Here is a 20,670-nt window from a genome sequence, read left to right as displayed (position 1 = left end):
GACAGGTTCATGTGGCCACACCACAAATTCACAGACTTTAAAACGAGTTGACCTCCTGAGGACATTTCTTTGAGATGCACAATAAAAGTTGTGTCTTGTATAGCTCTCACATCTTTTGACCACCGAATTTCCATGACTGTCTCTGATTAACTTTGAATCCTGAATATAAATAGCATCTCCACCAGCTTGACTTTTTAATGAATGACAGTAGTTTATACAACTTGCATTTCCCGCCACAGGAAAATGCAAACACATTTGCATCATGAAATGCTTAAACTTCACTTTGATGAACTCCCACGATGCAAGTTAACTGTGGGAGCGAGTTAAACCATATTCTAAATTCAGGAACAGTTAACAAACCAGCTCTTTAGATCCTCCACAACCATGTTTAACACTATTTTCTAAACCTTGTTAATGCAGACAGAATCACCAACAGGTTCAAATTGAAATGAAGGGCTTTTCATGAGATTTCTGTGAGAAACGTTCCGTTAAGGGCCTATTCATTTGCATAGCATTACAAACCCTATGTAAATGTAAACATTAAGCTAATTGTTATTCAATTCAGCTGTTAAAAGCTTAAAGGGATAGTTGTTTTGGACCCAATTGACTTTCATTGCATAGACTACAGCTTTCTTCAAAATAGCTTCTTTCCACATAAGAAAGAAAAATCATACAGGTTTGTAATGAGATGATGACTGTTTTCAGATGCCAAAAAGATAATGACCATCGCTATGAGTAATTCAAAAAAAAGTGTAAATTTTATTTTTTGTACAAAATCATACCATTCATTTACACTTTGCAATACAAAGTACAATCATATCAGTGTCATATACATTCAAATAAACAATTACATGGCAAAATCTCTGAAGTTCCTGATGAAAAAAGGCACATGGCAAAGTATTGCATGTCTGAGTGCTGACTAATTGCTGTCGCGTTATGACCGCACAAAAGTTTAAATACTTTTAATTCAAGAAAATGTCTTTTTGCACTTGTTCCCTGTTTAAAAACATGGCATTAATTATTCCTTTGGTCTCAAGCTCATTGGTGTGCCACCATCTACGGTTTGAAATATCTGACCGATTACCTCTCAGAAAAGAAAAACGAAAAAACAAAAAAAGTGACTGTCTTACCTATTTAACATTCATTCAGATACAGATATAAACCAGTATAAATTATTGCTTATTAGAGAGGCTACACATTTAAAACCTCCCAAATAGTACAAATCCGTAAACAAATGTACAGTACACACCAACCCAACCCGAACAGGGCAAATACTGTTGAAATGGAAGGCACATGACGGGCACATGACATGTTGAATGAATCTGCGTTTTCACTGAAATGAAAAGGCTTCTTAGTCAGTGAGTTCAGACCACCAGGGATCTGGCAAACAGTCTTTTCTTTTGTGCCTTTTCCTGTCTGAGGGTGTTGAAGGTTCTCCGGGAACCAAACTCAAAGCGGAAAGGCTGTTTTGGGTCAGTTTTATTTGTTAGTGTGTAGCGTCTTGGGTGGAATCTGATCTTTAAATGACTCCAAAAACACTATTCATTCAGACCCTGGGGCGATGCATTTTTAAATCGTCAGAGCTTTTCGGGATCCATTTGGCGCTTCGTATCCAGTTTATCACGAGTATACTGACAGGAAGAGCAGGTCCAAGATCAGCATTCACAATCGGAGGCACTTGGTGAATGCAGACCCTGTGTGTGAGCGTGTGTGATTCTCTCTCAGTGTGCAATGCAACAGCCAGATTCCTCATGTTTGTGCAGCAGCGACATGCGAGAGAAGGTTTTGGAGCAGTTCTTGCACTGGTATTTCTTCACGTCCGAGTGAGTCTGCAGGTGAGCTCGGAGGTTCGACCGGTCCGCAAATGCACGGCTGCAGTGGGGGCATGAAAACGGTTTCTCACCTAAAGAACAAAAAAAAATCCAGGTTAAAATACTGCTGCATCATTAAATGCTGCCAACATAATTATAATTATAGCAAATATTTTAAAGCAATCCTAATTCTGAAGAAAGACACTTTAGGAGTGCATTGACATCCACAGTGTTTCAATAGCATCAAATAAATGCATTTGTGTGATCTTCTCACCTGTGTGTGTCCTAATGTGTCCTTGCAGCAACCAAGGTCTGGAGAAAGCTTTCCCACACATTTTGCAAACGCAGGGCAGTGTGTGTGTCCTTATGTGCATCTTTAGGGCCCCTAGACTCACGTATTCCTTCTCGCAGTACTTGCAGCTGAACGACTTCCTGGTCTGTGCGTCGCAGTGCAGCTGCTTGTGTTTCATGAGTCCCGAATATGTGCTGTAGGACTTGTTACACAAACTGCACTGAAACTTCTCAGCGTCTGACAGCTTGGTGGACTGTATCCGCTCGTCTTCATCGCTCCTGGGGCTCTCCGAGCCGCTGTGGTCTTTATTAGAGGACGTGTCGGAGAGGGACGAGGGGTATCCAGAGATGGGGGACAGGTCGCTGGGCAGGGGTGACAGGGGCAGGTTGCTGGTAGTCCACACTGTTATCGGGTTGTACGCCAACGGGCTTAACACTTCAGGTTGAGGTATAACAGGCACCGGGAGGGTTTTTAAGACGTATGGAGAAATAAACACTGCAATAAAAGGGGAAATGCAATCATTTTAGTTCACTCAACCAGATATACATAAGTGCCATATTCCTAAATCTTCTTTTAAATGATCATGCATGCGGGTTTTATGGCCATCTTCATTGTGGAAATAAATTGAATTTTTACACTTATAAAAAGTCAATTTGTTACACTGCAGAATCAATTCAAATGGTAACCAGTTACAGGACCAAAGATAAACCCTTGAACATTCATATACATTTGAAGGTAAACTTTAATGTTATGCACCCATTTGAGGGACTTTATTTGATATGGCTAGCCTTCGACAAAAAAACAATCCTAAAAGACGTGTACTTTCTAGACGGTTCTAGACGGTTTCAAAATAAGATATTTTGTAAACGTTTCAAAAAGATCGTAATGGGATGAATTAAGAGTCAAATGAAATGGCCATTTTTCCAGTAGGAACTGATCCCATTAGGATCCTTTGGATTGATTCGCAATTATTTCATTTAGATATGTAGCCTATTAGGTAGGCTATTTCAATGTACAAATACAAATATCAAGAAAAAAGGCAATGGATCAATTCAATAAAACTTGTTAGTGTGTTGCCACGCAAAGTGCCACTAACTTAACGAAGAGTTGCAACACACTAAAAGTTGAACTAACTTTAACTGTTCACTGTTAGGAGTTAGACACATTAAACCAAAAAGTCTATTACCTGTTGGACTCTCCAGTTCACTGTAATTTGGTTTCTTGGCTGCATTGAAATGCTTCTTTACTAGGAATGAGCGCGGCATCCTGACATACGTATAAAGTTCTCTGGCAGATATAATGCTCCTTTCTTCTCTTGTATAAAGTCAAATCGCTGTAATCCTTATTGCTCGGTCCAGCAGGGCTTCATCTTCCAGCGCAGAGCTGCTCTAAAACTCCAGCACCTCTGTGCAAAAAAACAAGTAAATACTTCCAATCAGGTGCAAAGGGAGGGGCTAAGCGTTTGATATGTGCATATTCATGACCACGGGCCCAATCAAAATAGAGGTGTGACGTTAGGGGGCGTTGTCAGGGAAAGGAAGACAGGTGTTCATTCTAGGGTTGTGTATGGAGGTGAAATAATGTTCAGACTTGTCAAAGCACACAGATTGTTGAAATGCCATTATTCCTTAATTATTGAATCAGGAAAGACGATTCATCAAAGGCAATGTAGATCTTGGTCATGATGATTTGTGTGTGTGTGTGTGTGTGTGTGTGTGTGTGTGTGTGTGTGTGTGTGTGTGTGTGTGTGTACTTGTACAACTATCTTTGTGAGGACCAGTTTGAGTTTTAGACCATTGGAGTGAGGACAAAGAGAGTAAAGTGAGGACATTTTGGCCGGTCCTCACTTTCTGAGACCCCTTTAAAGGCCTGTTTGCGGGTCAAGACTTGGTTTTAGGGATAAGTTTATAATTAGGTTAAGGGTAGGTTTAGGGTAAGGGTTCGGGTTAAGCACTTAGTTGTGATGAGTAAGGTTAGGGTAAGCGGCTAGAGATTGCATTGTGTCAATGAATGTCCTCGTAAAGATAGATGTACAAGTGTGTGTGTGTGTGTTTGTGTGTGTGTCATATATATAATATATTATATATATATATATATATATATATATATATATATATATATATATATATATATATATATATATATATATATATTCTTTATGTTGGTGGCGTTTAATTTTACTAGTCATTCCTTAAAAGTGTTAGGAAAAAAGTGTTGTCACAACCCACTTGTAATCTTTAAATATTTGTTATGCCGGTTTTCAAATCAAACCATACAAAAATATATTTTCATTTTTTTTAATTTCATATACATCATATACATTTAGTTCTGGATTTAGAGTTAAAGTTGAATAAAATTCAACAAACGTTCAAGCACGTCTGGTTTACACTTAGTTCACTAGCGCCCTCTTGTGTTCAGTACTAGCTACTTCTAATACAGCACGATTAATAAGTTACCTTGTGAATAAGGTTAATTTGGTCTTGTGTCATTTTTTTTTCAATATGTAAACCATAAAACGGATGGAGAAGTAAATTAAGTCTAAAACGGAATATGTTAAATACATACATACAAAATTTAATCAAGTTTTACTAAAAAAGTTAAATTGCTATAGCCTATTTAAATGATACGGAGGCACATAAAATCAATAAACCAGTTGATTAGAGCCATTTTATACCCTGGATATTACATTTTAAATGTACTATTCTAACATGTTCCCCTGTGTTTGTGCTGTATCTTTCTTATGAATGTCATTGTGTTCGATATTTTAAATGCCATACATTTTTTTACTGTGACTTGAGTGTCTAATTGCTTTTTGGGGTCAGTCACTGTTCATTGTGTTGTAAAGTCACTACATTTTTATGCCGATAGAACCATTAGCACCTCTGAATCATTTACATTTAGCAAATTCTAGAAACGACTCATAAATGGAAAGCTGAAGTGGAGTGTTTTCACAGTTAAGCTGATAGTTCATAAAGACACATCATACATGAGTCATGCAACATAGACCAAAGTGATTGAAAACTGTATATGATATTTGGATTAATTTTCTGCTTAAGAAGGATCAATAAGAAAAGTGAATAGGTTAAATCAATAAGCATCAAACTGAGATAACAGATAACCATCATCACATCATTGCTGTGAATATAAAGGAAGCACCTCTCAATGGGAACTCTTGTCTTGAGTAGTTTAATTAAAACAGGCACACTCTAAGCAGATTTTCTACATCTACTGGGGGAAATTTTAATTGTAAGTCAGATTTCTTATCTGCCAAAACTAATTACAGAAATGAAGGTGGTATCCTTTGTTCAGCATCATAAAAGCAAGGGCATTCATTTCTCTCTTCTCAACGACATGAATTAAATTTGTCTGTATTTCTCTTTCTGCGTGTTTGGTGGTATAAAGCACTGCAAAAAAATGCATTTAAACAATGCATTGCATGCATTATTTTATATAACAAATATATATATTTGAATGCATTGCATTTGTTTTGTTCCATTAGTTTTAATTATTATTAGCTGCTATTATTTATCCCATGTCAACTCTTGTGAACTGTTTGTGCATGCATTGTTGACTCCAATTGCATGGGGCCGGATGAATGTATTGACGAACAGAGATTGGATTGTGTTTGCTGAAAGAAGGGAAATAAATGTGAGTGCAGCACAATCAGGCTCCCTCACAACCTCTGGTTCAGGAGATCATAGTAACGGCCATTCTAAGTAAAGTGCAATGACAGATATCCAGCAGAATTTTTGATGACTCAATATGTTTTATTTTAATGTTAATCTGCTGTGGAGACTGTATAGGCTATGAGCAAGTCATTTTAGCAGATGTTTTTATCTAAAGCGACTTACAGTACTTATTACAGAGACATCTCCCTGGAGCAACCTGAGGTTAAGAGCCTTGCTCAAAGGCACAATGGTGATCGCTCATGTATAGCATTGATTGTGGGAGTCAAAATGTTAACCTTTTCGTTATCTTTGACCACCCTGATACTGAAAATCAACCGAGAATACAGTAGAGCAAGAAAGAGTGTGCCAGTATGTGCCAAACATTCCCCTTTTTTTATCATTTGCATGTCAGTGATAGACAAAAATACAGCTAAACAAGAACCAGAGCAGACAGAGAACATGCTGACTGCATGTATTTTTACAGCTCTTCATTTCTTTCCAATCATAACGAGTCTTCTGTAGTCTAACTAGCAACATTCAAACACGTGCCTGTAAACTCATTGTTAAAACTGATAATTTGTAACGTGTAAAAACATCGTTGGTTATGTAAAGCTTTGTGGGGAATGTTCTCGCACAGCCCGTGGGATCCTCTGCCTCCTTCACCAAATAATACCGCATTGAGAATCACGCACGCACATGACGGAGCCTTAAAGTGGCACCCTCTCGTGCTTACGTGCACCGTTTTCCCCCTCAGCTTTGACTTTCCTTTATAAATATCGTGCTCTTATATTCAGACTAAAATGGACAGATGTTTAGCGTCGGGTAACAATGAAGGAATGAAGCGGTGGAAAAGAGAGCGAGACGGAGAAAAGGCGCTTGTGATTAGCAGGCAGGTTTTGGTTAGCGAATCGGCTCGTTCGGAAGATTCTCTTAAGATGAATCGGTTCAAAACACAAAATCCCAAATTCGATTGAGTCATGGCTCACAAATGTTTTCATATCTACCTAAATAGATTTTTATGTTACATCTCATTTAGGTTTTTAGGTTAGATTTTGTAATGATTATGGTCACAATGTCATCCCCCTCAGTTTAATTTAAAACAGTTCTATAGATTGGAGAGAAAGATTAGAGCTGGATCTAAAATCTAATGCTTCCCTACTATTTAGTAGGTGAAAAACAGTAGTAGGCTATGTACGAATACATAGTATTCGAAAAACATTAGGTGAAAAATACCCGGATGACGACTTCTTCCGTCGAGATTCTGAAGTGTGCATACGATGGACACTTTACTATCCCATGAGGCCACGGGAGAGGATTTATGAATGGAAGTGAAGCGACGCAACTGACGCAGTAGATCACATGATAATGAAATGGTGGATGTAGTATGTCCAGATTACATGCACACTATATAGTACATACTGTACTTTTTAACGGTCGCAAAGTAGGCTAAGTACAATTTCAAATGTAGTGCCTACTCAGACAGTAGGCCTATGCGATTTCGGACGCACTGTAGTTTATGCTTACTGCATAGGCTACTTTCCAGTATATTATGGACACTATATTACTACATTCTATAGGCTACACAGTATGCATGTTATATTGTGAAGCAATAGTAAGAAGATTGGTAGTAGGCTATGCTATTCCAAACGTAGCGTAGCCTATATATTCAGAAAAAATATACTAGGCTACTATTTCTGCATTATGCACTATGTTTTGCATAGATTGGCATGGAATACTCAATTGGCTTTGGCAGTGCAGTGAACACTGCATGTAACCCAGTGCACTCCTCGATTGATATATGGTAACGAATGAACTGTAAGTGATATTGATTTTTTACTATTTCTCATTGTTTGATCAGACTGCCTAAAAGTTAAGTCATTTTACACAAATTTTAATTAAATCACACACTCAATGAGGCTAATAATGCAACATAATGAGGTCATGTTTTTAGCCTAGGCCTAATACTGTTTAAAATGTTTATTATTGCAGCCTACATAGGCTACTAATAAAAAAGTTAAAAAAATAGTAGGCAGTGTACAGTATATAGGCAACTGCGCAGTATGCAGTAGCCTACACTAGCGTTCTATTTCGAACAGAAAGTTCTTCCAAATGCGAGTGATTTAGCTTACAAACGCTTTCGAATCGGCTCCATCGAATCATTCAAAAGAACCAGTTCAAAGAACGGTTCGTAGGCGAATCGGACATCGCTACTTGTGGTTTTCAGCCGGTCATTATTATTGCTCAGGATGCCTAGCGACAGCAGGAGATATGTAGATGGAAAGCTGCATGGCTCAGATTGCGGAGGATGCTGGAGAACAAGACGGCAGATGTGTATCGCCTGTTGTGGGAATATAAACTAAGAGCAAGTTTAAAGGACTCGCTTTGGAGGATTTTGCCAAGCGGTTGCGGATGGAGACTGTGCATTAGTGGTCGTTATGATCTGGAGGCTGATCACTCGTTTTCCCATAGACATTGATGACAAATGCAAGAGGGATGGAAGAATTATGAACTTGAAAGAGTGGAACCAATGGCAAATTACCACCTGTTAGTTGAATATCAGGTAAGGTTTTTAACTAGCAGTGCTTTCTTAATAGCTGTGTGTTTCCATCTAATGCATTTCAATAGATGCACATATTTAAATTTCCCCTTCATTTGTATTTGATAAGCTTTTAAAAGACCTTCAGAGTGTCTAACCAAATTAGTCACCCTTGAAATAAATCAAATTATGGAGAGGACAACTGGAGAGTGAAATCCCTTTCAGAATCTCACTGACCACCCATCCAATTGATCTAAAAAATAAAAAAGAGGCTTTGTTGCCTAAAGTTGAGAGCACAAGCCTCTGATGCTGCATTAGAGATCCTGGACCTCAGAACAGCCTTTTTATGCACATTTTGCTGTGTCAGATCTTCCATTCAACATCAGGTGCAATAAACCACATACCTCCTTGTTCTCAGCCCTATGCTAAACATTGTCTATCAAACTGTTCTTCTGCTGGCAGCCCTTCAAAGATGAGTCTTTAGAGAAGCCCATCCTTTTTAATTAAGGGTTTCATATCCTCAAGCACCCAATTTGTCCTCCGTTTAATATGATTGAATAATTCATTTGGATAAACATGTAAATATGATGTAGCTTGTTAATATTTGGCATGTAAACATCTCCCAAAGTGATTTTTTGTAAAGCTGCTTTGAAACAATATGCCTAAAGCGCTGTAGACACAAAACTGAATTGACTTAGCACCACAAGTGTCAGACGGTCAGCTGTCATCTTTTTCATTGCAACCCATCTGTGATTGTGTTGCATGTGGGACTTGTGTTCACATTCATATTCATTATATCAATAGCCCATTTCTCTCACTCCACTAAGCAAGTAACTAGAAGGATGAGCCTTCTGCGTTCTTCATCATGAACAGGCCAGCATTATCATAATGTTTTGCCAGCGTGATCTGTGACAGATTGCTCATTACGCACATACACCCTATAGTGCCTCATTAACACAAAACACTGTTTAAATAGTGATAATGGTTCACTGTGCCGAGGGAGGAGTGAATGTGTTATGTGCGTTGTTGACTCAACCTGAATGTGACCTGCAGACAGCTGCTGAATGTCTTGTGGTTTTCCCTTACCTAAAAATACGTCTTTCCTACGTTAATCCATTTCTTGTGTTTTATGGTAAGCTATAGTGCCATAAAACAGCAAGTTAGCAAAATTCTAAGTTATAGTGATCAACCCACCCAAAAAATATATATAGACAGAATTAGGGAGCTGAGAATTTGTCTTGTCAAGAGAGTATAAGAAACAAAAATAGATTTTCTTTTGCACCGAATAAGAGGTATTTTATGCCTTTATGAACATCCATACACTCTAAAAATAAATGTTATTTATGGGCATTTTTGGTTCCATGAAGAACCTTTAACATTCGTGAAACCTTTCCACTCGACAAAAGGTACTTTATAGTGCAAAAAAACCTCTTTAAGCCAAAAAGGTTCTATATACTGATATATGTTTTAAATGATTGCATAGCACTTTCGTGTTTAACAGATTATTTCTTTATTTTTTCTTGTGATAAAGTATACGAGATGTTTAATTAATGTAATGTAATTACATTTAAAATGAACTGAAACCAAATTAAAGGGTTAGTTCACCCAAAAATGAAAATTCTGTTATTAATCACTCACCCTCATGTCGTTCCAAACCCATAAGACGTTCGTTCATCTTCGGAACACAAATGAAGATCTTTTAGATGAAATCTGTGCGCTTTCTGTCCCTTCATTGACAGCTACACAACTACCACTTCATAAAGTTCATAAAAAGATCGTAAAACTAATTTATATGAAATGAGCAGTTTAGTCCAAATTTTCTGATTAAAATTAGGCTTTTATACACGTTTAAAAATTGATCAGGGAACATAAACAGAAGGTCAACCGAACCTGCTTGACATGCAAGAACAAACCTCATGCTGAAGCTCAAATGTGATGCGTAACACGAGAATGAACCTCATTGGTTCTCGCACGTCAAGCGAACATGCTTGAGCTTCTGTTTACCACAACTGATGTGTGCGTTGATGAATGTTTATATGTTAATAAAAGCTCACATAAAAAAATCATATAAAGTGATGTATTATCTCTTCAGAAAATTTTGGACTAAACCACTCAACTCATATGGATTAGTTTTACGATCTCTATGAACTTTTTGAAGCGTCAAACTGGTAGTTGTGTAGCTGTCAATGGAGGGACAGAAAGCGCTCAGATTTCATCAAAAAGATCTTCATTTGTGTTCTGAAAATGAACGAAAGTCTTACAGGTTTGTACACATGAGGGTGAGTAATTAATGACAGAATTTTCATTTTTGGGTGAACTAACCCTTTAATAAATTCAAACTAAAGTCCTAAAATGATCCCATGATGGCAACCCCTCAAATGCTCTTTATGTGAAGTGAGTGATAGAACCTTTAAGTTTCTAGAAACTGATATAGAATTCTTTAGATGGTTTAAATGGTTTTGTTTAGAACCGTTGGCAGAAAGTTTTTTTTGGAAACCCAAAATGGTTCTTCTACGGCATCCGTGTAAAAACCCATTTGGAATCTTTATTTTTAAGAGTGTAGAAATGATTTCTCAAAATAATTTATTGCAGCTTGATACATGCTATAAATATTCATATACATGAATATACAATTTTTGATATCTGCTGCATATCAGAATTGTGTGTTTTATTTGACTGCATCTCTATTTGTATTAGAGTCATCTCTCTGCTTCATGGATGTAGCTGCTTCAGACCCATCAGTGCTTTCCTAAAAGAGATCCACCCGAATCCCGTTGTCACTGTAAGTGGCAGGAAGGCACCCGGCAAATCTTTGCTCATGCCTGCAGTGCGCGGTTTATCGTTTTGTCTCACTTGCAATCGCAGCGGTGGCAGCATTCAAGGTTACCCAGCGTACCCTGAATAGTACCAGACAAGTGCTCTTTTGATCCATTAGGCAGCGGAAGCATCAAGGAGACATTTCTTGTAAAATGTGATGGGACAGATGGCGAGGCTTTTGTAACAGCAGTGATTTCTGCGGAACAAGCTTAAAAGAACGCATGCAGGAACAATGAAAATGATGGGGTGGGTATAAGAGCGATATGAGGATAATGGTGTGCTTTGATGCTGGTGCTCTCCAGGCTAAATAGTGTGCGTACTTTTATGCAACATTGCCGTTAGTAATGTAATTAAATAGAATATAACAACTGGTATATCAATCAAAAATGTCTTGCATGAACATTATTTTGAATAAGCACTGAATACTGTATGTAAAAACTAATGAACAGCCATTCCCAAACATAAATTGTGATCAATAAAACATGAGTTACTGAGACCTGAAAACCTCTGGAATGACTTGAAACGCCAACCACAAATCCCTTCATCCATTTTCCAACATCTAGTGGAAAGCCTTCTCTGAAGAGGGTAATAACAGCAATTTGAGGATCAGCTCACTGTTAATGTGCATGATTTTGAGCTTAAATGTTCAATAAGCACATTTAGGTCTGATGTTTGAATGTACATTTACTTTTGGCCATGTGGTGTAAGGAAAATTTGGGTATAATGTGTCTGTGGGTAAGCTGCGTCACCCCATTAATCAGACAAACTGTGTTTATTTTTTGCACAAAAATGCACATATGAAAAGTGTTTTTATGCTTTTTTTGTATCCCAGTAAATTTTCTGCCATGCAGGTAAAGTGCATTATTTCACAGCAAACATGTATGATACATGCTGATGAATTGGCACTGTTTAAAACGCACATATTCTTTAGCTAAAGGTGGCTAAAGCCATGAATTATTAAATAAATAATTTTCCTAAAGTGGTAGCTGTGGGGTAAGTTGTGTCGGTAGCTAAATTAATAGTGATGAAATATTAATACAAATACTGATGCAAAATGTCGACAATCGTTCTCGCTACAATAAAATAGTCTGTATATTAAAAAAATTATAATATTTGAATATAATTTTTTAAAAATCTGTCTGTGAATAATGTGCATTAAAATAAGACATTAAAATTGGAATATGCATCGGACTATACTAAATGTAAAAAATTTTCTCCAAACATCAGTGTATCTTCAGTTAAAATGAAAAATGTGAATTTCAGTTAATCTTTAATATTACATGGCTTTCTCCTCATGTGGGTAAAAAAAAAAATGTTTTGCATTTCTATGGTCCTTTACTAAAGATGCTTTCTTCAATCAGTTGATAGAATACATCTAGAAATATAATTAGGTGTATTTATTTTATGGAATTTCTTCTTGACTAAGGGGTTAACTTAAGTAAAAGTGACACATCTTTCCCTACTCTCCTCTAGAATAATGTTGGAATATGAAGGAGAAAAATACAACATGCAGAACTGTAAAAATCTTTCTTGAATTTTTTTTTTTTTTTTTACTGAAATATTAATCAAACTCTGCATGCGTCTACACTCTCACTGAGCCGTAAAGCGTGTTACAATGCGTGTTTTTTTATTCGGATGCAGATTGTCATGGACCATATGGTTGTTTCAGAACGTGTAATGTGTTTGCATGCATGCAAGGATAGTCAAAGTCAAAATGAACAATAGCTTCAAGCAGTCATGCTAATTCAGTCTTGTCAAGTGCACACAATAATAAGCTCAGCCTTTTGTTGCCAGATTATTCTTGTTTCTTGGCTGATACTTCATGTTTAAACTGTTTGGTTGCTAGAATAGACCCGTTTTGTCATGCTCTGTGGTTGTTGAACTGATTTCTGATCTTTAAATTTGATTGGCTTGAGAATGGGTGTTTCCACAAACACAGTACCGCCCCTCGGAATGCCTCGAAATGATGCAGCACCTTTAGAGACGTGATTGGTTTTAGAATGAGGTGCCGTTCAAGGTTTCCATCGTCATTAAGCTCAGCATCGTCCGTGTGGGGTTTCATGCATCCAGATTGAGTGACCAGGTGGTGAGAATATAAAGTAATGGGTCATGAATAATAAATTCTCTTTGCTTTCTCATTCACAACTGCATGGATGCTAAGTTCAGCATCTCTTAAGCGGCTGAGGGTTAAGTACAGCATTCAAGGGCAGCGCAGCAGTTTTTAGCAACGAGCGTCATTGAGTTTTTTCAGTCTTTGTGCACTGGACCTGAAATGTGAACTCATTTCTTTCTGTAAATTTCTTCATTGCCATGGAACCTGTCACATGCACAATGACTACTAATTGTAGTTTATAGTATATTATTGACAAGTTATTGTTCCTTGATAATCACAAATCAGACCACAAATGGCTTGATCAGTATTCTGTATAACACCCTGATATTTATTTATTCTGTATAATAAAGAAATATCAGGGTACAATAATACAAAATTACATGAAATTTAGAGGTTCTGACAGTGTTCTTTGCTTCAGTCTGTTTAAATAATGTAATAAACCAAAAGTAGGAAGTATGTAAAATAATATATTTACATAAATAAATAAAATTTTACATAAATAATTTACAGTGGCTTACACCATTTGAGATTGTAAACCAGATCTATATTGACTGAATGAATCAGCAGTTTTGATCGAATAAGTTGCTTTAATGATTTGATGATTACTTGTTTCGTTCCTGAATTAATCAAGTGTTTGGAACATGACTATTTTCATTAACTAAAACTATTAAAAACATTTTTATTAATTTTAATAATATAAAACAATATAATAAAAAATAATATATGAATAAAATCGACATATTAAAACCTAAAAAGGCTATTAATATTTAAAACAAATTAATAAAAATGACAGAAGCACATAACAAAATTACTAATAATTAAACTAAAATTAGACAGCAAATTCAAAATATTGATTTTGGACATTTTGGTTAAGTTTACTAGTTCGCCTGCCCATTCAACCTTGAAGGTTAATAGTAAACCAACTTGGCTTGCTGTCCTTGGAGGAGGCTCGAACCCGAGGCTTGAGCTCCGAGTTAAAACCCCCCCATGATGGAATTACGCATAAGAGGATAGAGATAATTTACTGGAGGAGAAGGAAAAGAGGAGGGTTGTGGGAAGAATTTGTCAATGGGACGACGTGGTAACTGCTGTTTATATAGTATGCTCGTAATGAGGATTGACAGGACTGAATATTTAGGCTCCTCCCGAACCTATGTTTTGAACTTCATTTAATGAATCATTACTTGTTTCGTTTCTGAATAAATCGCTGAATAAAACGCTGCGTTTTTAAACAGATTGGTTAAATGAATGATTCAATGACTCATAAAGACCTGGGCTGTGTTTCCCAAAAGCATTGTGAGTTGAGCACCAATGTTCTCTACAATCAACTTCGTTCAAAATGCTTTTGGGAAACGCGGCCCTGTTTTGTTCCTGAATGAATCTGTAATTTAAACAAAACGGTTGAATTAATAATTCAAATGATTCACTCATAAAGACACCTGCTGGCATAAATATGTATCATACAGAAAGAGTCACTGAAGACTCTCCGCCACTAATGTACAGCGATGGTCTGTCTGAAACAAAAACAGACAAGTGGACTGGACTGTTGTCTCTTATTTTTATCTTTTATAATGATGAACGTTTTATCATTGATAAGATCAGATGATAAGTGATTATTAACAAAGGCGTGTCTGTGTTTGTTTACATACGATTCCTTGTGCAGTGATTACATATTAAAATATCACAATGTTACTACTATATGCACGTTCAAAAACATGGTTCATTTTTGCTAGTGTTTCTATAAGATTTCAAATTCTCAATTCTGTGTCAGTTGTTACCTGCATCCATTACAAAATTAGGTCTATGCATATAAATATTCATCTTGATTGTCATCGGAAATGCGAGTTATCCGCCTCAGCGACGCTCATCATGTTTACTAATATGTGCCAGTTAGTCTCTTGTCGACACAGATAATTTATTCTGTTTTTAATGGGCTGGTCTCGCTGACAATTGAGCAGAGAGACTGTTAACTCATAAACAAACCAAACTTTGTCTTGGTCTTGAATAACGATACGGCTCGGTCTGCTATTTGACAGCGGCAGTAATTAGTTGCCCATCTTTGTTTGGTGTAATGAGTCTCATGTGTCCATTATGTTTCTTCTAGCACCTCCTCTGTACTTTCAAACACTGCCTCGCCAAAAGTCATCCGTCACGGAGAGAGAGGTCAGGACTTGAGTCTATAAATCTACCATTCGCTATTTTATCGAGCCTCATTCGCATTGTTGCCACTAAGTAGATGTGGTTTGTTGTGGCGATGTAGGCCAGCGGGTCTCGCTGGTGTATTAACTAATGAGGGCTAAACAGAGACCCGCCCAGCGGGCAGGACAAGGTTGCTTTTGGCAATGAGATGTCAGAGCAGGATAATGTGAAAGGATGAAGCTAGGATGAAAATTTAATCAAGCGTAACGTCATGCCCAGACTCTGCAATGACCTTTGCATTGCTCGCCCTAAGCGTGTTCAACAGTGCAACAGTGTCCAGAAAGCTGGTAAACACTTGATCAGGCCTAACAAATCTGAGTCCGTGTGACATTTCTATCTGGGCATTATTTCAAGCTGTAAAGTTTGAGGCGAGATCCTCAAATGTGTTTATTTCTTTAGCAATTCCTTAGTGGAATCATGTTGTATTGGATTCATAGACCAAATTATTGGATTATTGTAATTTTTTTAGATCTTTCATAGCAAGAGACATATTGAGATCTCAGTTAATGCTTCAACATTGTTTCAGATGTTTCTCCTAAAATTTTCCTTATGAAAGAAACAAATAAGACAATCATTGACACAGTAAGATACAAGTACAGCACTATAAAATTATTGTGGATTTTGTAGCTCAAGTAACTTGGTCTTAGAAGTAAATGGTGAGAAATGTTTACATTATATTATTAAATATTATTTATCATTACTAATGATGGACCCTTTTCGCAGACTGTGATGATGTGATTCCAAAGATAATAAATCTAGCAAAATTTTATATTTTCATTTTTTAAAATTTATAAGACTATACTTTTTGTCATATTACCTTGCATTAAATTTCAGACTAGGGTCCATTAATATTATTATATAAGATAATTAAAAAGTTTTTTTATTATATTATATTACATTGAATTATATTATAGAGATCATATTATTTGACATTCAATTGCAGACTTATTTATGTAACATGTGGCTTCTAGCATGCACAACGATGAAGATGCTAGGAGAATTGCATCTACATAACTTCATCTGATTTATTATACACATATTATAGACGAAACATAACGAACATTTTGCATATTATATTTATTGACATGATAGTTTTAAACAATGATATGAAACATGTTCAAAAATCCATTGTAGTATCTTTTGCAGGGTAAAAAGGCTGTGAGACTCTAATAGCTAAAATAAGCTTTGAATCCTTTATTGCATGAAATGAAATGCTGAAATAAAGCAATGTGAACATATCTAGCAATATAATTTAGCCAATATAAGCTCATTTTATGCATAATATCGTATAGAAAACAACCATGTTATTTGAACAAACACTACGGTTGAAAATCAGTTTGTGCCGTGACACAGCAGTGTGATTTTTCCTCGCTTCCAGGCAGTGGAAATGCCCGGTGCCCAGAGCAGTGTGAGCGTGTTTGCTCTCTCCGTGTCTTGGCTGTGAAATGCACTGATAAAATGTGGTTTTCTGGCTTACATCTCATGAGAGTGTGTTCAGTCACCTGCTTAGGTGAAAAACATCGACCTTCATAGGGCATCAGCATCACAGACAGCAGCGTGGCGAGCAAGCCGCTTGACTTCTTGTTTGAGTGTATGTGTGTGTGGGTGTTCGTGGGAATATTAAATTCATTCCTTAAGGAAATATTAACTGCATATATGGTTACATTCCGCAATGTCTATTTGAGAGTAGCTGCATCTGAAAGGTGAAAAAAATGCTGCCATACGGAGGTAGGAAGGTAACAAGGCATGTCTGAATGCAATACTGGGTCTACATCCTGTCCTGAGATACCTTCATCTGGGGTGTGTTTCCCAAAAAACGACTTGCTAGGGCTGGGTGGTAGGACCATATCGTTACCGCTGGTATAAAATGTCTATCGTTAGAGATTTTTCTGTATCTGCGATTGCAAATTCAGTTCTCTTTCACGTCTTATTGCACTTGAATAGTCGAATACACACACAATTATGTCAAAATGGCCATCTTGTGGACTATTTATGTAAACTCAGCCGGTTATGTCTCAAGTGAAAGTAAACAGTAAACTTAACTATCTGCTTAATTGTCATAGTATGATGCATCATTGATGAAATCAACTAGCTAGTCACGACGGTTTCCCGAAACCGTATTGTCGCAAATTTGTCGTCCAACCACATTGATTAATGATGTCACACAGGTGGTGGAGTAATAAATTATTTTAATTAATCTGTTTGAGATCTAATTAATGCCATATTTCTTGCTAAAATAACGGACATGGCATCTGAGGACTAATTCTCTTATTTCTCAGCTATTTTACTTTATTTCCAGATTCAGTCATAGGCTTGTTCTTACGTAGCTACTAGAGCACGTAGGCACATGCACACTCTTCATAAACGCTGCTTTAAATCTCTTGACAAACTAAAAGACTTAAAGGGATAGTTCACCCAAAAATGAAAAATTCTGTCAGTATTTACTCACCCTCATGTTGTTCCAACCCAGTAAGACCTTCGTTCATCTTCGGAACATAAATTAAGATATTTTTGATTAAATCTGAGAGCTGGGTCACTCCTCCATAGACTTTTAAGGGATTGAAACTTGCCAGCCCCGAAAAGTTATTAAAGACATCGTTAAAATAGTCCAAGTGACTACAGTGGCTCAATCTTAAGTTTATCAAACGACGAGAATACTTTTTGTGCGCAAAAAACCCCCAAAATAACGACTTTATTTCAACTATTTATTTCCTTCTCTGTGGTTGTACGTCACACGTAGGCTCACTATTGGCCGACGCTGGTCATGTGTGTGATGCTTGTGACGTACAACACAGAAGCACTTCGCTGTTAAACTACGTGAACTCACTCGAGGCCCACAGAGAAGGAAATAAATAGTTGAAATAAAGTCGTTATTTTGGGGGGGTTTTGCGCACAAAAAGTATTCTCGTCGCTTGATAAACTTAAGATTGAGCCACTGTAATCACTTGGACTATTTTAACGATGTCTTTAATAACTTTTCGGGGCTGGCAAGTGTCAATCCCTTAGAAGTCTATGGAGGAGGGATCCAGCTCTCAGATTTAATCAAAAATATCTTAATTTATGTTCCGAAGATGAACGAAGGTCTTACTGGGTTGGAACAACATGAGGGTGAGTAAATACTGACAGAATTTTCATTTTTGGGTGAACTAATCCTTTAAATGGATAGTTCCCCCAAAAATAAAAATTCTGTCATTAATTACTCACCCTCATATCGTTCATTTTCAGAACACAAATGAAGATCTTTTTGATGAAATCTGAGCGCTTTCTGTCCCTCCATTGACAGCTACACAACTACCAGTTTGAATCTTCAAAAAGTTCATAAAGAGATCATAAAACTAATCCATATGAATTTTAGTCTAAATTTTCTGAAGAGATTCGATCGCTTTATATGATGAACAGATTGAACTTAGGCTTTTATTCACATATAAACATTCATCAACGCACACATCAGTTGTGGTAAACAGAAGCTCAAGCATGTTCGCTTGACGTGCGAGAACCAATGAGGTTCATTCTCGTGTTACGCATCACGTTTGAGCTCCAGTATGAGGTTTGTTCTCGCACGTCAAGCAGGTTCAGTTTAGGCTCTGTTTATGTTTGTTGATCAATGTTTAAACGTGAATAAAAGCCTAAATTTAATCTGTTCATCATATAAAGTGATCAAGTCTCTTCAGAAAATTTGGACTAAACCCCTCGAAATGCACCACTGATCGATTTTTGAAGGCAGCATCGATGTGTCCTTCGCTGCCTATATCCCACAATCCTGTGTGTCTCATTCCGTGACAGTTGAGCTAAAGACTAAAAATGTAAAAAAATTTGACCAACCTTTTCCAATTTTGCTCCCATTTCTATGGAGAATTTAGTATTGTGGTAAGTAAATATTCACTTAGCTAACACTAAAGCTCTGTCTATTTTTTTTGTAGATCAATAAACCATTATGCTGCCTCAGAAGTCGGTCTGAAATCTGTTTTGTGAAGTACCTTCGAGCGCAAACACTGCCTGCAAAGTCATTGCCTGAGAGGCCTAAGCTTTCAAACTCAGCCAGTGTGTTTTTATGTGCAGTTGCATTTATCAAATACAGTTCCACAGTTACTGCTGGTGCTTTTTTCAGTAATTTAGTCTGGATCTTTAAAAATTAAGCACTTTGAGCTGCTGTTGCACCAGGGTCTGGCAGAAATGAATAGCCTTTGTGGCGGCCCAAAGGTCTGGCCATTATGATGGTGATAAGTACACTTGTTGAGTTCCCCGTTCACTGTGACCGACGGAGTCGGCAATACCGCAAAAGCCCAGTTGTAGTAACAATTGTGGTGTTTTATCAAAGGAAAGGTTAAAGATGTCAGCCAGAGAAAAACGCAGAAGATTAGCCGGACAAGATAGTTCACTAATGGACGAGGACACGGCGAGATGTTTCTATTTCCCACATTTACAGCTATTACATGTCCCAGCTGCTGTAATGACACACGCACATATGAAGCAAAATGAAATGAGTCAGTCATGCATAATGCGGTTTTAATGGTTTTATTTTAGACGTTTCAGAAAGGAAATCATGGGGTAGGGAAATGAAATGTGTGAAGTAGTGCTCAGCATAGAAAGCACACAGAATAGCCATGGATGAATAAGCCTCAGGATGGGAGATCACATTGCATTATGTTATAATAAAAAATAAACCTCCACAATCTCCAATTCTGAGTTGAGGCAGGAGGCAATTTACAAAAACATACGTCTTGTTACTTTTTTTGGACCTGATCCACAGCTACTTAACCGGACTGCTTTCAGATGTAATAGTTTAATGCTTGTGCTGTTCCTGCAGATAATGCTCTTAAACTAGCACACTGTTTAGGAGCTGAATAGTTTGGAAGCAATCATGCACTAACATTATGAATCTAAAGGGCTAGTCGTGTTGGAAGCCCGCCGTTTTAATTTGACTGTATTGACTGTGTGCTTTGTGTCTTCAAAATCTCTCTCTCAGGGAACAAGTAAGAAATTGATGAGGCTCACAATGGAAGTGATGTAAATTGTTTTAGATTGCTTCGCTCTCAGTGTTGGCCACTAAATGCAATTACCAGGATTCAATATTTCTTTTCAAAGTCCTGAGGAAAAGATAAAACCATTACAATTGGGGGATTGATGCATTCTCTAGAAAGCAGCAATGCGTTATTTACTATGTGTTTTATTTTCACATGTAGAGACCAAAATAACTCATAGAACAGCTGTTTGAAACTTCTTAAAACATTGAA

At 37.1% G+C, this 20,670-nt stretch overlaps 2 protein-coding genes across 9 annotated transcripts in view; one reads left to right on the top strand and one right to left on the bottom strand.

Annotated features, from left to right (window-relative positions):
- Positions 1-20,670, top strand: part of sntg1 (syntrophin, gamma 1) — a 68,582-nt gene that overhangs the window by 9,792 nt on the left and 38,120 nt on the right. For 4 of the 8 annotated variants that reach the window (XM_077245217.1, XM_077245213.1, XM_077245215.1 and 1 more), the window contains exon 1: positions 7,964-8,331. The exons of 1 other annotated variant lie outside the window; for it this stretch is intronic. The gene's annotated coding sequence lies outside the window, so the exon portion shown is untranslated. Of the gene's footprint in view, positions 1-7,963; positions 8,337-20,670 lie in introns of those variants that run through there. 3 more of the 8 variants (XM_077245216.1, XM_077245214.1, XM_077245210.1) reach the window with 1 other exon arrangement.
- Positions 737-3,532, bottom strand: snai2 (snail family zinc finger 2). The gene is made up of 3 exons (XM_077245198.1): positions 3,290-3,532; positions 2,086-2,598; positions 737-1,903 (listed from the first exon to the last, which is right to left on the bottom strand). The coding sequence occupies exons 1-3, from the start codon at positions 3,366-3,368 to the stop codon at positions 1,722-1,724; spliced, it is 774 nt and encodes a 257-aa protein (XP_077101313.1). The 5' UTR covers positions 3,369-3,532; the 3' UTR covers positions 737-1,721.

The sequence above is a fragment of the Siphateles boraxobius genome, unplaced genomic scaffold (genome assembly GCF_051911475.1).
Source record: "Siphateles boraxobius isolate OS27281-9 unplaced genomic scaffold, OSU_SipBor_1 26, whole genome shotgun sequence".
Classification (NCBI taxonomy): domain Eukaryota; kingdom Metazoa; phylum Chordata; class Actinopteri; order Cypriniformes; family Leuciscidae; genus Siphateles; species Siphateles boraxobius.
This window is presented reverse-complemented; position numbering and strand designations above follow the sequence as displayed.

Bases quoted from the DNA above. Each gene is read 5' to 3' on its own strand.
- snai2 (XM_077245198.1), bottom strand. From the start codon at position 3,368: ATGCCGCGCTCATTCCTAGTAAAGAAGCATTTCAATGCAGCCAAGAAA. The intron at 2,599-3,289 runs GTAATAGACTTT...CTTTTATTGCAG, and splicing joins TGAACTGGAGAGTCCAACAG to TGTTTATTTCTCCATACGTC. The intron at 1,904-2,085 runs GTGAGAAGATCA...TTTGTTCTTTAG, and splicing joins ACACATTAGGACACACACAG to GTGAGAAACCGTTTTCATGC.